Here is a 17163-nt window from a genome sequence, read left to right as displayed (position 1 = left end):
GTCAAAGCTTCTTTCATGTAACTCTGCCCAGCACTTCTGTGGGCTGTAGGCAAGTCAGTGCTTTATGGTACCTAGTGGTATGCTTTACACACGGGGCATGTTACAGGTGGGGACTCTTAGCTTCTCAGTCCAAGGTATAAACTCTTGTCCGTAACATGTGTGTCTTGTGACAGGAATGATGTGGTCTGAGTGCAAGGAGCTCTGGCTGGAAGGACCCAGGGAGTACATTTTGCAGTTGTGGAATGTCCTAGATTTTGGCATGCTCTCCATCTTCATCGCTGCTTTCACGGCCAGATTCCTGGCTTTCCTTCAGGCAACGAAGGCACAACAGTATGTGGACAGTTATGTTCAAGAGAGTGACCTCAGTGAAGTTACACTACCACCAGAGATACAGTATTTCACTTACGGTAAGTTATCAGGCGCAGAGTCCTCTTATGTCTCAGGAGAAGGTATTGGAACCACATTTTGGAAGGAAATGCCCCTGAAGGGTATGTTTAATATGAAATGCATGTTGAAAGTATAGAGAGAGTGGAGACAGCATGAACTTTAGAGCTGTATAAAACTGGATTCATATCAAGACACTAACCCTCCCTTGCTGTGTGACCTTGTTCAAATTAATTTACTTCTCTGTGCCTCAGTTTTCACATCTAGAAAAAGGTATTTCAAGGTGGAAGAAAATCACCTTTAAGCCAAAGAACATAGTTACTCTAAAATATTCTTAGGATATGGAATTGTCGTAATTAGGGGGAGAAAATAGCTTGATAAACTGCTTAATGTGAAAGATGAGTCCCTGAGAGCTTGGGTTAGAGGAGATAAAATAATAAAAAGTGCTAAAAACTGCTGTAACAGAAGTGAGCAAAAATTCAGCAGAGGCAGGAAATAGGAGCTAAAGTGATGATGAGCATGTAAGCTTCGCAGAACCGGCAGAAATGCTGGGGAGGATATTGTGCTTCTCAAGACACCATGGGGTGGAGTTCCTGCCGGTCTTCTCTAGGTCAGGAGAGCAGGGAGATACCCAGGGACCTTCCGTCTGTGCAGACACTGATGCCATCCCTGCCCACTGCACACCGATGTGAAATCATGTTAGCCTCCCTTCCCTTAAGGCCTAACTGAGGAGCCGCGATGAGCTAATTTTCATATAGCTGCAAAATCTTAAACCTGGAAAAGACTTTAGCAGTTAGCATATAAACCTCATTTTACAGATAAGGAAAGTTAGGCGCACAGTTTAAATGCATTCTGACTGTGAGGAATGACTATAAGTACATCGTGATGCATACTAGCAGCATGTTAACATTGCTGAAGAAGACTGGGTGCCTGCTGTAAGATGAAGGTGTATGCATGACCGACAAGGACACAATGTATAGCACAGGGCACTCTGTTCAATGTTATGTGGCAGCCTAGCGGGGAGGGGAGTTTGGGGGAGAGTGGATGCATGTAGATGTATGACCGCATCCCTTTGCTTGTCCTCCTGGAACTATCAGAACACTGTTGATTTTTATACTCCAGTATAAAATTAAAAGTTTTTAAATACATAAATAAATAAAATGAAGATATTAATGTTTTACAGACTGTGAAATGTAAACACATTATCTCTTATTGTCACCAAGCAAAGGTTTTTATATACCGAGGCCAGATCAAATGAATAAAAGAATACCATTTATAATTAAGGAATTATCTTGGATTGTATTTGTATGTAACAGATATCATGACTATTTCAGTACCTCTTTATTTAAATTTACTCGTGTGTGTTTATGACTGTGAAGGGGAATTTGTGAAGTAAGCTTCACTCCTTATTATGATTTTGATCAAGTTTTTAACCTAAGCCTTGATTTCTGTATCTTTAAGAAGAGAGTGACTACCTCAAATCCATAAGATCATTGAAAGCATAGTGTCTGCTATGTATTAAACATCCAATAAATGTTCATTTTTGTTGAATGTGTGCAGTGTACCTTCTGGGAGTGACCCAGTTTGCACAGAATGAACCACACAATGCTTAGGTGATCTTCCAGAGAAATGAGTATCCAGTTGTCTGCTGTGAACTTACTGAAGTGACCTTGAAAGGCGTGTTGGGGGTCCTCATTTAGAATCTGTCTCTAAGACTTTTGCACTTCAGTAGCATTTTATACTTTCCAGGGACCAGCTATGTTGCTCAGACATCATGCTGACAGCACTGTTGTGATTCAGTGACATTCTCACTTCTTGTAATATGACATTTTACTTGCATAAGCTGTTAGATGAACTAGTTTCCCCATGAAATATGGAAAAGAACATGTGTGCCAACTGAGCCTATAGCATGATGAAATGGCTGGTCGATAAACCTGGTAACTGAGGGGACAAACCAATCAAATCAGTTGTTTTGTCGTCATGGACACAGTCTGAACTTAATGAAGCATTTTCAGCTCCTTTTTTCATCTTTTGTACTTGATTCTATTTCTTCTCAATGTGAAGTCTGTTTTGTATCTTTCTAATAGTGTTTCCTCCATTAAAAGAAACCACATAAATGTAGAATTCATGTGTTTCTAGTTTAATATGAAAAATAGTGTCTGGACAGTTAATTAAATGTGGAGTAGTTTCAACTGAGATAATAACCACCTACCTACAAGTCATATCCTATTTAAGGTATTTTGTGTAGTTAGCCGTGAATAGAAAGTTCCATTTTTAATCTCTCTCTCTCTTCTTGTAGCCAGAGATAAATGGCTCCCTTCTGACCCTCAGATCATATCTGAAGGCCTCTATGCCATAGCTGTAGTGCTCAGCTTTTCTCGAATCGCCTATATCCTCCCGGCAAATGAGAGCTTCGGCCCCTTGCAGATCTCTCTGGGAAGGACTGTGAAGGACATATTCAAGTTCATGGTCCTCTTTATTATGGTGTTTCTTGCCTTTATGATTGGCATGTTCATATTGTATTCTTACTACCTTGGGGCTAAAGTCAATGCTGCTTTTACCACGTAAGTAAAACATTTTACTAAAAAAACTATGATTAACAGAAATGCTAACAAGTTTAGATGAAGTAAAAAAAAAAATTGTTTTCAATAATTGTAATAAAGATGCTTTTAAGAGCAGGAAAAATCCATTAAAAACAGTTAGTGCCTCAAATAGCAAATGCTGGCCAATATATGGAATAAAGGGAACCCTCGTGCACTGTTGGTGGGAATGTAAATTGGTGCAGCCACTGTGGCAAACAATATAGAGGTTTCTTTAGAAGAGTGGAATTGCCGTATGACTCAGCAGTGCCACTCCTGGGTATATAGCTGAAAAAAACAAAAACACTAATTCAGAAAGATACATGCACCCCAGTGTTCATAGAATCATTATTGATAATTTCCAAGATACAGAGGCAACCTAAGTCTCCATCCACAGATGAATGGATAGAGAAGTCGGGTGTGTGTATGTGTGTGTGTATGTGTGTATATAAAATAAAATACTACTCAGGCATAAGAAAGAATGGAATTTTGTCATTTGAAACAATATGGGTGGACTTGGAGTCACTAAGTAAAATAAGTCAGACAGAGAAAGACAAACTGCATGGTATCACTTATATGTAGAATCTAAAAAACTAGAGCAGACTAGTGAATATAACAACAACAACAAAAGGTCACTCAGAGATAGAAAACAAACTAGTGGGTACCGGTTAGGGGGCAGTGTCAGGGTGTAGGAGTAGGAAGTCCTAACTCCTGGGAGTAAGATAGGCTTAAGGATGCACTGACCAACACAGAGAACATAGCCAATATTCCATCATAACTATAAATGGACCATATCCTTTAAAAATTATGAATCACTGCGCTGTACACCTGAAACTTATGTAATATTGTACATCGACTCTACCTCAAAAAGAAAAATAAAGTAAAGGGATGGAGAAAAAAACAAAACAAAATCAGAAACAGTACTTGTGTGAGATTACATTTCTTTGAGTTTAGAGAATGTTTGATCACAGAATGGTAAAATCCTAGATGAAACTATTTTAAGAGAATTGGGTAGCAAATGTTTAATACTGGATATTTCTTACATTATTTATGACATTAAATTTAGTTTCATCATTTTGTACCCATTACTGTTATTTCAAAAAAAAAGGAGCGTGGCTTGTATTTTCATGTATCATTAATCAGTGCAAGGAGTTGAGGAGGAAGAAGAAATTACAGCTGATGCTGTGCAGCCCGCTGTACTGTAGCACCGCCTCCTCCCTTTGGTCCTACTGGTGTCTGCACTGCAGGCTCACCGTTTCCATGAAGTCATCCTGCACTCACTTCTCTTAGGTATTGTCCCTGTAAGTTCCCTCAGCATGGAGACGTCCACGTTGCCAGACCCTGTCTCGCCTGTTGCTGTGCAGTGGTCAGGAAGGCAGGCCGTCTGTCTGTACCATGGGCCTTCCAGGTGAGGAGACCAGAAATCTCCCCTGCCTGCCTTTGTACCCTCCGTCCCCTGGAGTGCCACAGCTGGAAACAAGCTAGACCCTCAGTGAGTTCCCTGTAAACCAAAAGAGAGTATCAAGCCCTTCCAGGCATCTAAATTGTTTTGGAATTAATTTTTCCAAGTAGTTACTATAGAGCCGATAATAGGGGTGAAAGAGAACTGAAACTCACTTTATTGTAGTGAAAAACAAGTTCCGATTGAACCCAGAGGGGAAAGGACCAGAGAAGTGCCGCACAAGTGGCACCCCTTGGGCCTGTGGGAGGACTCCTTCTATACACGACACTGGCGTCGCTGCTCTGTGTGAGGACCTGGCCGCACGGTAGAGTGGAAAGAACACGGGCTGGAAATCAGGCAGACCTGGATGCGAATGCAACGTCTGCTGTTTTCTAGCTGTGGTCTTTTGATTAATTATCTTCACATTTCTCAGTGTTAGTTTCCTTGTTTTTAAAATGAGCACAGTAAGGTTTGAATCAGGCCGTTGGGAGGACATGGAAGATAATTTATATAAAGGCTCTTGCCCACAGTAGGAGCCAGGAGCTGCCTGTGTCCTCTCCCTGTTCACTCTCCCCTTCTCCCTTTTCACTCTCCCCCTCTCCACACATGTATGCATTCTTGGGAATCTATATTCCCAGCATCAGAGGCGAGAAGGTTTGCAAAGGACCAAGAGGATGGGTGGGGGCATTTTGTGATGCTGTTAAGTTCATGGCAGGGATAAAGAGACTATAGGTTTTCTTAGTTTTCACCATCAAGTGTTTCATAATTGAGATTAGCTGTACAGGAATAGGAACCTTTCTACTCAACCCTCTGCCCCCAGGGTCTAATACAATTATTAAAACATACCAGGTGCTCCATCAATGTCTGTTGAATGAATGAATCAATAAGCTAGCATTAAAACCCACAAAACTATAAAATTGTTGTTTAGACTCTAACAAATTTTAAAAGTACCACTTCCATACATATTTCTTTGAAAAAAAAGGGGGACTTACTTTTGAACTTTTTAATGGAATTCTACATGTATAATTGTTTAAGGATGATTCTTGTAGTTCACAGGTCAGTGATTACTGCTTGGGTATATGACAAAACCAGCCAAATTCAGGCAAGGTTCATTTAAGGGATCCAAGCATGTAAATTAGTCTGTGAGGGCTTACTTGCTAATTGCTGTGTTGGCAGAATCAGGAAGTAGATTATATAGATTAAGAGAAAAGAATCAGAACCCTTAATTTTGTTGCCATCTCTTCACTTCTACTGAAGTATAGTTTTTAGGTAGATGATACATTCTTGTGGTGAAAAATCTATGCAGAGCAGTATCTACAGCCTGTTCCATTCCTCAGCCTTGGATCCCAGTTTCTTAGTTCTCCTTAGGTCCAGAGGGGTCATTGGTGGCTCAGATGGTAAAGAATCTACCTGCAATGCGGGAGACCCAGGTTTGATCCCTGGGTCAGGAAGATCCACTGGAGAAGGAAATGGCAACCCACTCCAATATTCTTGCCTGGAGAAATCCATGGACAGAGGAGCCTGGTGGGCTACAGTCCGTGGGGTTGCAAAGAATCGGACACGACTGAGCAACTAACACTTTCACTTCAGGTCCAGAGGCAGTGGTTTCTTTTGAATGCTTTCAGAGGTATTTTTTACGTAAACAAGAATATAAGTATTTGTATACTCCTCTTTTTATTTAAATGGTGAACTATTTCAGACTTACTGCATCTCATTTTTTCACTAAAAATATATCTTGGATATCATTTTATATAAACACATGAAGCTAGATCTGTTTTTCCCCCAGTGGCTGCATAGCTGTTTGTAGATGTACCAGAATTATTTATCCACTTTCCTGTTGATGGATATTTTGGTAGTTTTCATTCTTCCCTACTGCCATGCTGCAAGGAATACGTTTGTACATATTTTTTTTTGAAATGGGTACATAATTTTAATCCCTATTTTGTTCTGTTCCAGAAAACCTGATTTGAAATTCTAAACCACCTGCAAAATCAAACCCCAAACTTCCATCCTTTTAGGAGAAAGGAATGGGTATCAGGGCATTACTTCAGTTTTCACCTGACAAGCTCAGAAAATTTTCTCTTGATGATAACTCCTGGAAAAACTAGGCATCAGCAACATTTAATCACCAGTTTCTAAAAAGTTGAGAGAAAAATTTCTATTAAGTATCATAATAAAATAATTGTGTTATTGTTCAGTCACTAAGTCATCTTTGACTGTGACCCCATGGACTGTAGCCCACCAAGTTCCTCTGTCTATGGGATTTTCCAGGCAAGAATACTGGAGTGGGTTGCCATTTCTGCCTCCAGAGGATCTTCCTGACCCAGGGGTCAAACTCATGTCTTGTGCATTGGCAGGTGGATTCTTTACCACTGAGCCACCAGGGAAGCCCACAATAATTATACTTGGGGTATTATGATGATATTTTACAATAGCGTTTTATATCTGTGCAATATTCAGACCATAACTTGTTTTTACTTTTGACTCTTTCACACTGGAAACTGTTTATTTATTTACTGTGTACCTTATTCTTCCAACAGTGTAGAAGAAAGTTTCAAGACTTTGTTTTGGTCAATATTTGGATTGTCTGAAGTCACTTCTGTTGTGCTCAAGTATGATCACAAATTCATAGAGAATATAGGATATGTTCTATATGGAATATATAATGTAACTATGGTCGTTGTTTTGCTCAACATGCTCATTGCTATGATTAATAGCTCATATCAAGAGATTGAGGTAAGCCTGCTGTCTACCCACAGTGTCTATCCTCACCATTTCATTCTACTAGCACACCGCGTCTGCTTTTGTGTCTTGTGGTGGACATCCTGCCCTTGTCTACAAAGAGGCTTAACACCAAGCGGGACCCTTTTCTGTGGTTTCCGTCTGGATAGGTGATAATGCACCTTCCAGTGTCTTCTAGGAGCACAGCGAAGTTCCCATGAATTTACCATTACGCTGCCTTCTCTCAGAACCATCTGAAAGATCCTGGTAGAGGACTTACTAGACGTCTGTCAAGCGTTAATGATGCTCTTAGTCCAGTCAGACTCTTTAGTATTCTAGAAATCTATGTTTGCTTTGGATTGAGCTTGATTTGGTACCTTTCTTCATCACTGTGTATGTTTTCTTATCTCCTCTAGTTTAGCGTACCGTATCTTTTTAGTACTTTGCTGTTTGTTAAGTCCACTGAGTCTCTGTGTTTCAGAAATATGTAAGTTAGTGTTCTCAAAGAAGAAGTTAGATTCTCCAGAGATGAAAACTGTGGTGCTCTGAACACCTGCTTCAGTGTGGTAATGGTAGACTGGGCAGAATGAAATGACTGAGCCAACGTCTTCCACCCATGGACCAGCTCTTCATTTTTCCTCTCCATCTGTCTACCAGTTAGAATGGTTATGCCCACCACCAGGGGGCAGCACTGAGAATGAAAGGCGCTGTAAGACAGAAATAGGCCCCTGGGGCCTTACGTGACCTTTGAAGACACATAAACTCCAAAGTGCAATTCATTTGAATACTGCCATTTTTCTCCTTTGCTCTTGGAGTGTAGTATGATATATCTACAGTCTGGCTTGGATGGGTGTGGATGAGGAAGGAAAGTGGGGAAATATTGTTGAACATGCAGAATTGGGCGGGGGGAGAAAAAATTAATCTTTTCATCCTCTCTTGACCCTGAATTTTTCTTGTGCTTTTTGCTTTGTTTTATTTATTTATGTATTTTTTGGATGGGAGAGAGGAAATTCTGGCTAAATTTCAATGGGTACAGACAGAGGAATATGGAAGAGAAAAATTTTTTAAAAAGTATCATGAGAGCGATACTTGGGATATTATATAGCCCAATAGAGATTATATGCAGATAAATGTACATATACCACTTTTTCCATTTCAAAGCATAATGTAGGTTCCTTATAAGGCCCTACTAGATAAATTGCTAGAATCTTTAGTTTTTAAAATCAGTTGTCATATTTTTTCTATTTTTGTGACACAGGATGACAGTGATGTAGAATGGAAGTTTGCTCGCTCCAAACTTTGGTTATCTTACTTTGATGATGGGAAAACATTACCTCCACCCTTCAGTCTAGTTCCTAGTCCAAAGTCATTTGTTTATTTCATCATGCGGATCATTAACTTTTCCAAATGCAGAAGGAGAAGACTGCAGAAGGATATAGAAATGGGAATTGGTAACTCAAAGTCCAGGGTAGGTATCAAAAGCTTACTGAGACCTGAAGATAAATGCTCCTTGTCTTTTGATGTTGTTCAGTGTGTGAACTTAGAAGATGTTGAAAGTAACTGTCCATTCCATAGTCCTTCATAGACTAATACTTAAAATATTCATAATGTTCCAAGAAGTCACTTAGTCTATGCTTTGTTTTCAGTCAGAATTTCATGTAAACTACCAAAATAAAAACAAACAAAAAACTTATTTAACTTGTTAAAAGTTACTGTCAGAAAATACTTTGTTTCTGTGTTTTCCATGCTTCTCAACTGTTATTCTAAGTTACATATAAGTTTCTAATCTTAAATTTTTCTGTTGGTTGTATATATAGTTCACCACCACCATATTCTTCTTATTTGTAGAAATCCATTATTGAGCTAAATAATCTTTTTTTCCTTTAATATAAAATTAATGCAGGCTTAGAACACCCCCAAATATTAACCACTAAAACTCCCTTTTATAAATAATCAAGAATGGCTTGTATTTGAGTTGTCCTGGTTGAAAAATTAAAATACTTTAATTTTAACAAAGATGAGTTTCACACAAGCACTTTTATTCTCATGAACTTTATTTTCAGAGATAGAATGGGCATAGGAGACAGAAGGATATGGACAGAGCCTCAAATAATAGGTTGTGAAACATATAGGAGCAAATGTATGGGGTTAAAGAACAATTTTGCCTGTAAGTTGGGAAAATGGTCTGTAGCTGTAATAGCCTGGGAGCCCACAAGATGGCAGTGTTACTTCCATAAAGTGCATATTTTTTCTCAGTTGATGCTGAGGGTAAAGATGGGATTAGCACAATTTAATTTCTTACTTTTTAAAAGTGATGTGCATTTATGAGATTTGTAATACGCTTCATCTTACTCTTTAAGAAGGTAGCCTTTTAAACCTTTGACCTGAATATGGGCTCTTAAGGATATTAAGTTGCATTGCAGTGATTGGCTGTGACTTCAAATAATACCTCATTATATACAGTGAAAAGCAACATAATGTAAGGAAGAGAGCCTTGGCATTAGACCTGGGTTTGAATTCTGGCTTATTAGAAAGTAACATGGACAACTCATTTCATCACTCTGAACTGTACTAGTCTCACCTGAAAGAGAGAAAACGTCATAGCATTACTGTGAGGATGCTGTGAGATGTACAGAATTTCAGCCTCAACAAATATCAGTGCCCTCCCTCATTCACAGTTTACAAAGTGCTTTGCTGTACACTTGAACCTCATGCAATGCTGTAAGGTAGGTATTATTATTACTCCCATTTTATAGATAAGACAGCTGAAGTCATTATAACTCACTCATGCAAGGTCACAGGGGTTCGCCAGTGTGGGGCATTTATGCAGTTTCTGTTTTCCAGCATCAGAGTCTAGCTGTTTCTGCTGGACCTGGCTACCTCCTGCTCAGAAGCTGAGGCTCTGGCTTGGTTTCTGCCCCTCTTCCTCCCCACAGGCCATGCCTTTGGCTGCAGCTTAGCTGGTCTCTTAAAGTAGTTGGGCTTTAATTGCCATCCTGGGTGACTCTTGCTACTGCTGAGACGGACTTTGTTACTTTATTATTATTCTCTGAGGCTTTATTATTTGAAAAGGAAGTTGTTCGAGCATGGGAACTCAACTCTAGCATGTCACACCTTCAAGTTTTCTTTCTGTAGGCAACTGATTTCACTAACTTCTGACTTTGGCTGACTTCACTGACTTCATTCCTAACATTGTCATAATGCAGAAGGGGAGAAACACGAAGAGGCTGAAGAGAGCACATTCAGATGGCATGTGGCCACCTAGACCCCTGTTTGTTTGCTTTAAAGCAGCTTGCTTGCAGGGGTGTGAGGGGAACAGATGATATTCTCTGTTCAGAGTGTCCTCTCCTGCCTGCATGGTACCACTGGCAGGAAGAATAGCTTTCCTCAGGGCAGTTGCTGGATACAGAAGGAAGGTTGAGCACAGATTTCTCAGGAGCCATGTTGCTTAGCCTCCCCATCTCCCCATAGCAGGTTAAAAACTGCCATTTTGATTTTATTTTTTAAGTTGTACATGGAACTGCCTTTATCTCTTTAATCTTATTAATCGTCATAGATAATCTCTGTGTCCTGAGTTTAGTTAAAAAAAATTGGAGAAATTATATGTTTCTGTTTTTCTTTTTTAGAAGACAGGGAAGAGACTCAAGAAATCAATCTTTTACAGCTAACCCCAGTCAACAGTCAGAGACTGACCTCTAGTGGCAAAACAGGAGAATTAATACCAGGGAAGCTCTACCTGTCAACAGAGACTGCCCTCTAGTGGCAAAATAGGAGAATTAACACCAGGGAAGCCCTACCTGTCGACAGAGACTGACCTCTAGCGGCAAAATAGAATTAACTTTGTTCCCCCAAGTTTTTTTCCTGCCACTGTTGAAAAGAGGACAAAATCAAGAGAACCATTGCTTATCAGTGCCATTTCCTACCTGCCTAGTGTCCCGCCTCTTCCTGAGTTATGATGGTGGGAAGGCAGGTGGTGGAGTGAGTACATATATTTGGATAAAGGGACCTGCCTTTGAATCACACCTTATAGGTAGTAGCATATCTGCAAATAAAATGCAGGCCCTGTTCACGTACATGAAGGGTAGACGGTAAGGAGCTTCTCTTCTTGCTTTCTGTTTCTACCCACTCAAAAGTTAAACCTTGAAAAGAAAAAGAGAAAGGAAAACCAAATACTTGAGTCCCATTCCGTTCAAAGTGGTGAACCTGACACAGTCTAAGACCAAGACACTTAGCAAGACATGTTTTGCTCCTGTTTTGCCAAATGATACCATCTGAACATGTAGTGTGTTTCTGTTCAAATGTAGGAGAGGAACCAGACTCAAGCAGATGGAGTTGGTTCATGTAACTTCTTCCCAAATCCTCGAAGGCATTTTGACAAAGTATACAAGGACCCCAGGAACAATTGTTTAACACCAGGAAACTTAAATTTTTTTTCAATAAAAATTTTTTAAAAATATATTTTTTCAATAGTTTTATTACAGGACATTCTGCCAACATTTTGATAAATGTGAGCACGTTACTTACATTAAATTTTGCCTTTGGAAATCAACTCAGCTTCCACAAAACGTCCCTCGGAAATGTTGATTCCAGAAATGTTATCAAGGAGAATAAAGTAGATTGTATTTATGATTTCCAAATAAATGTATTCTAATTTACTAGGTTAATTGTATTTTTTCCTAGTTAAACCTCTTCACTCAGTCTAACTCAAGAGTTTTTGAATCACACAGTTTTAACAGCATTCTCAATCAGCCAACACGTTATCAGGTAAGCATTCACAGACATTTATCTTTATCTGAATGTAGTTCCACACATGTCTCTGTGCTGGTGTCTGTGTGTGTGCTTGCATGTGCCTGTGTGTGTGTGAGTAGTGAGTAGAATTATGTACACTTCCTATGTACTATGAGGTCAACACGGAACAGAGGAAATGGTATGTTATTTGGAGAGCACTTTAGAAATCAGAGTCCAAGTTCTTTTTCTTTCTTTTCTTTAGAAGAAGAGTACCTTTGTGACATTGAAAGCAAAGCGCTGCCACAATTTTCCAAAGGTCACTTTCATGTACCTTGAGCTGGAGAAAGCAGTGGGAGATTTGGCATATTAGGAAAATAATGTTCACACAGTACAAAAACCTGGTACATTTCTGCACATAATCTGTTTTTCAAATGGAATCTTAGGCTACACTGTTGCATCAGTACTACTTAATAAAGTATTTATTGCACTGTGATATTGAATGTGACATTTCAGCACTGTTTTCTAACTCAGAAGAGGGTATAGTGCTTCTCATCTGGTTGACATTTTGACTACCAAAGCTTTAGATTGCTGCGGAGTACAAGATCACAAGAATGAGGATCAAAGAATTGATAATGAATGATAATATCAGCTAAAGGGTATGGTCCTCTTCATAAGATTTTCTTGGAAGCAGCATATTCTACAGAATTGCTTAGCACACTGATTGTCAAAGCCTCACTTGGTTCTATGGTGGTGGTTTAGTCGCTAAGTTGTCTCCGACTCTTGCAACGCTATGGACTGTAGCCTGCCAGGTTCCTCTGTCTGTGGGATTCTCCAGGCAAGAACACTGGAGTGGGTTGCCGTTTCCTTCTCCAGGGGACCTGCCCCACCCAGGAATTGAACCTGGGTCTCCTGCATTGCAGGCAGATTTTACCGGCTGAGCTACGAGGGAAGCCTTTTATAATGGTTACAATATGTTCCATTATATGGATGTATTTAATTTATCAGCCTTCTATTGATAGAAATGTTTGCTCTATCATATTGCCAGTAATTGTTCTAATTCTATCAGTAGAAGACTGATAAATTAAATACATCGATTTAATGGAATATAATGTAACCATTACAAGCTATTACAAGCAATACTGTATTAAGTAACCTCTCCAGTTTTTTTGTGTGTGTCTTTTTAGTACACACACACACACATATATATATATATATATATTTTTTTTTTTTCCCCCAGCTTTTGAAAATTGTGTGTGGTCAACTTTACAAAATTTTTACGGCTTCAGATTTTGTATTCTGTTTCAAATGCTCCTCTCCCATATGGGGATATTTAATAATATTTTTACCTATATTTTCTTTGGTACTCTCATGTTTCAGTTTTTAAATTATAACATTTAACCTGTATAGAATACATTTTTATGCAGTGTGTGGGTGGGGACCCCAATATATTTTTTTTCCAGATGATCACACAGCTGGGTGTGTTGAATAATCTATATTTTCTATTGATTTGAAATATCACTTTAATCATTTACTAAATTCCCTTATCCACTTAGATTTATTCCTCAGGTTTCAATATTCTATAGGACCACATTGTTTTACTTATTGTAGTTTAAAACAGAATCAAACAGAATATAGAGAAACACATACGTATGTCCTTACTTTAAGATTCTTATTTTGCATAATTTTCCTGATTATTTTTTCTTATTTTTCTATTTAAACTTTAGAGTCAGATTGTCTAGTTTGCAAAATATTCTGTCGATATTTTTATTGGGATGGTGTTCACTTAAGAAGAATTGACTCCTTTATAATGTGATGTCTTACTTTTTAAGAATATTTTTACCTTTCCATTTGTTCAGATTTTCATTCCTGTGCCCAGTATCATTTTAAAGTACTCCTCAGAGTGTTACATTAGTTAGGATTAACTGGTGCAAATCACACAAAACCACCAAATACCAACCACTGCATAAGCTAAAAGAACATAGAAATGTATTTCTCTCTTCTATTTAAGAACTCCGGAGGTGGCCCTTCCAGGGCTGTTATCTATCTACCACTGTCACAGACCCAGGCTGTCTCTGTCATATTACCCTGTCATGATTGGCTTTCAGTTGAACATGATCTCATGGTCCAAGAAAGCTCCCAGAGCTCTGGCTATTATTTCTGCATTTCAAAAATAGACAATGATAGAGAAGAAAGATGCCTCGATCCTCTAAGGAGCTTCTGTAAAGTTACATAAACAACATATCTGCAGTAGAAGCCAGGAAATGAGTCTTAATTCCTAGTCTCCATGTACTGAGCTAAGAATCAAGGGAAGAGAATTGGCAGTCTCTGCTGAAATGGATTATATTATTTGTCTTGGTGCTGTGCACATACCTGTATCTGTTACTTGATTTATAAGTTTCAAGCTAAAATAGGAAAAAATTAGTGTATTTATCTTTCACCATTTCCCCCCTCCTCCTCCCAGCTTTTGCTAGTTAAATATTAGAATTGCAGGGGTAGGGCATAAAATCTTTCCTCTGCCCATTAGGTTCAGTAGCTGAGGCCTGTGAATTAAACTGACAAAAGGCAGGTTTACAGGAGAAAAAAAATAAAGTTTTATTTGTGTGTGCAAAATGCAAACACATGGGAGAACTCAGTGATGAATAACTCAAAGGGGTGGTTAGAATTTGGGACTTAGATACCATCCTAGAAGGGGCAATGACTTTGTGGAGAAGTGACAAAACGAAGGGAGATTTGTGCTCCTAGGGGTGGTAAATTGTGGGAAGGTAAATATGTGGGAGCCTGGTGGGCTGCCGTCCATGGGGTCGCACAGAGTCGGACACGACTGAAGCGGCTTAGCAGCAGCAGCGGCAGCAGCAGCAGCGTTACTATAGTGAGGTTTGTGTTTGTGCAGACCCATCTCTGAGCTCTCGTGATGATGGTTGTTCTCTTCCTCTTGGTATGGGAAAGAGGCGGGAGGGGGAAGACCTTCACAAAGGGAAATTTATGTCCTGCTCTTTGGCAACCCACTCCAGTATTCTTGCCTGGAGAATCCCAGGGACAGAGGAGCCTGGTGGGCTGCCGTCTATGGGGTTGCACAGAGTCGGACACGACTGAAGCGACTTAGCAGCAGCAGCAGCTTGAGCAGATGGGAGGAAGGCAGAGAGCTCTTCCTGTGTTTTTTCCTTCTTAATTGCCTTCAGCTCAAAAAGTTCTTATGTTCCAGTGGTATACCTGGGTGAGGGGGGGTGGATATTTTCTTATCCTTTTCACTACCTTGTAGGATTATAATCCACATTTGCTTTAGTTTTAGTCCTTTAGTTAAACAGAGTCGGTACTCACCACTAGTCTTTGCCTTAATTTTCTGTTCATCTCTTTGTCAGGTCGTTTGTCTTCCACCACTTTCTTCAAAAAGAGCTCATGGAAACTATGTTCTCTGAGTTATTTCATGTCCTAAACTATTTCCTACTTTCTGTATATTCATATTGACCAGCTGTGAAGTTCTTCGATAATGACTTTATTTTCTTGATGTATTTATCTACGTTGCTCTGCTGCTCTGAGAATGGAATGTTGGTATGGAAAATTTGAAGCCAACCTGATGGTTTTTCTCATATGCTTCTTCCTTTGACCTCAGATTTTGATGTGAATGCCCACATTTTCTTTACTTTTTAAATCCAACAACTTGATTGTTCTGTACATTGGATCTGTATGCATTTATTTTCTGGTGTGAAGTATGTCTTTTTAATCTGTGCATTCAAGTACATGCCTTTTATTTCTAAATAATTTCCTTGAACTATATTTTGAAATATTTTTTCCATTCCATTATTTGGAGTCTCTTCAAAGAGACCAATCAGAAGCCTGCGGCATCTCTTTTCCTTTATGCCTTTTGAAATTTTTTTATCCATGTCTCCCTTTGGCTCCTTTTTTCTCATCCTGTCTTTTATTCCTGTCTATCTTCATATGCACTGCTTCAAACATATCTTTTATTTCTGTGATGATTTTAATGTTTTCTTCCTCTTCTTCCTGAGATTTTCAAACTTAAAAATATCATTTCCTCCTTTGGCTTACTGTATTTCCCTTGTGCTCTTGGTTCAAGACAGGATCGACTCCTATTTTTAAAAGATTATATATTAGTAATGACATTATATGTTTTCATCTCTTCTTTCACAACTTTTCTAGTGTGTGTTCTTTATTTGCTGTTTGTTTTATCCTTTTTCTTGGACTATCTTAGTACAGATCTTCTGTAGATTTTTTACTATTACTCAATCTTGAATGAAGTAAGTTCCTCCCAGACCAACTGCTTTCAGGAGGTTGGAGTGGAGTCAGAGAATTCCAGGGCCCCATCCCAAGCTAATAGGAATTTGTCTTTAGGTACAGGATTGTGTGGGGCTTCCCAGGCCGTGCTGGTGGTGAAGAACCCTCCTGCCAATGCAGGTAGACGTAAGAGACGCTGGTTTGATCCCTGGGTCAGGAGGATCCTCTGGAGGAGGGCATGGCAACCCGCTCCAGTATTCTTTCCTGGAGAATCCCATGGACAGAGGAGCCTGATGGGCTACAGTCCATGTGGTTGCAGAGTCAGATGTGACTTAGCACACATGGACACACAGGGTTGTGTATGTGAGTTCAATTTATTCTTTATTTTCCCTTGTCGAGAATAGCACTGAATGATTGTTCACATGGCAGGCTCTCCCTCTCCACCTCACTGACAAAGTACTTCTAGCAAATACAACTTTTCTTTACAGTTTCCTTTTAGCCCTATAGTCTAAGCTTCTGAAGACTTGGTATCAAAGGTCAGGGGAAGTCCTCAGCCATGAATGTCTGCTCTTGGCATGCCTCCACATCCCCATTTGAGCTTCTCATAACCTTTCTAAAAAAGAAAAAAAAAGGTTCCTCTAAGTCTCAGAAATGAAGGAGTTAGTGTTTCTGTTTCCTATTTTCCTGATAGCTTTTGAGTGATTTAGAAACGTCTGAGTTTATTGTCACATTGAAAATTGCTGTGCTTTTATAGGAAATGATCCTTGCTAAATGCCTAGAGATTTCAGAATCCTGTACCTTTTGTCTTTTCTAAGGAGATGAATTCCCTCTGCCTGTGGTATAATCTGTAGCTCCCCAAAAGTGATAGTAGAAAAAAGAGAAACTAAGCGAAGAGATCTCACTCAGCTATATACACACCAAACTTCATATAAATGTCTTGATTATATTTAGAATAAAGTCTACCTGTTAAGAACTCCTTGAGCGATAACAACTGGTGTATTTATTTCACCAGGAATTTTTGTTTCACGTGGTGTGATTATATGACTTACCTTAAGGAAATTCCAGATCTTAATCTGCTAA

At 39.2% G+C, this 17163-nt stretch overlaps 1 protein-coding gene across 4 annotated transcripts in view; it reads left to right on the top strand.

Annotated features, from left to right (window-relative positions):
• TRPC3 (transient receptor potential cation channel subfamily C member 3) overlaps positions 1–17163 on the top strand; it is a 73828-nt gene that overhangs the window by 43818 nt on the left and 12847 nt on the right. For 3 of the 4 annotated variants that reach the window (XM_070386470.1, XM_070386469.1, XM_070386468.1), the window contains 5 exons: positions 174–407; positions 2684–2948; positions 6945–7140; positions 8384–8593; positions 11806–11889. In XM_070386470.1, the coding sequence (XP_070242571.1) occupies positions 174–407; positions 2684–2948; positions 6945–7140; positions 8384–8593; positions 11806–11889 (989 nt within the window). Of the gene's footprint in view, positions 1–173; positions 408–2683; positions 2949–6944; positions 7141–8383; positions 8594–10751; positions 11775–11805; positions 11890–17163 lie in introns of those variants that run through there. The other variant, XM_070386471.1, reaches the window with a different exon arrangement.

The sequence above is a fragment of the Bos mutus genome, chromosome 17, assembly GCF_027580195.1.
Source record: "Bos mutus isolate GX-2022 chromosome 17, NWIPB_WYAK_1.1, whole genome shotgun sequence".
NCBI classification, from domain to species: domain Eukaryota; kingdom Metazoa; phylum Chordata; class Mammalia; order Artiodactyla; family Bovidae; genus Bos; species Bos mutus.
This window is presented reverse-complemented; position numbering and strand designations above follow the sequence as displayed.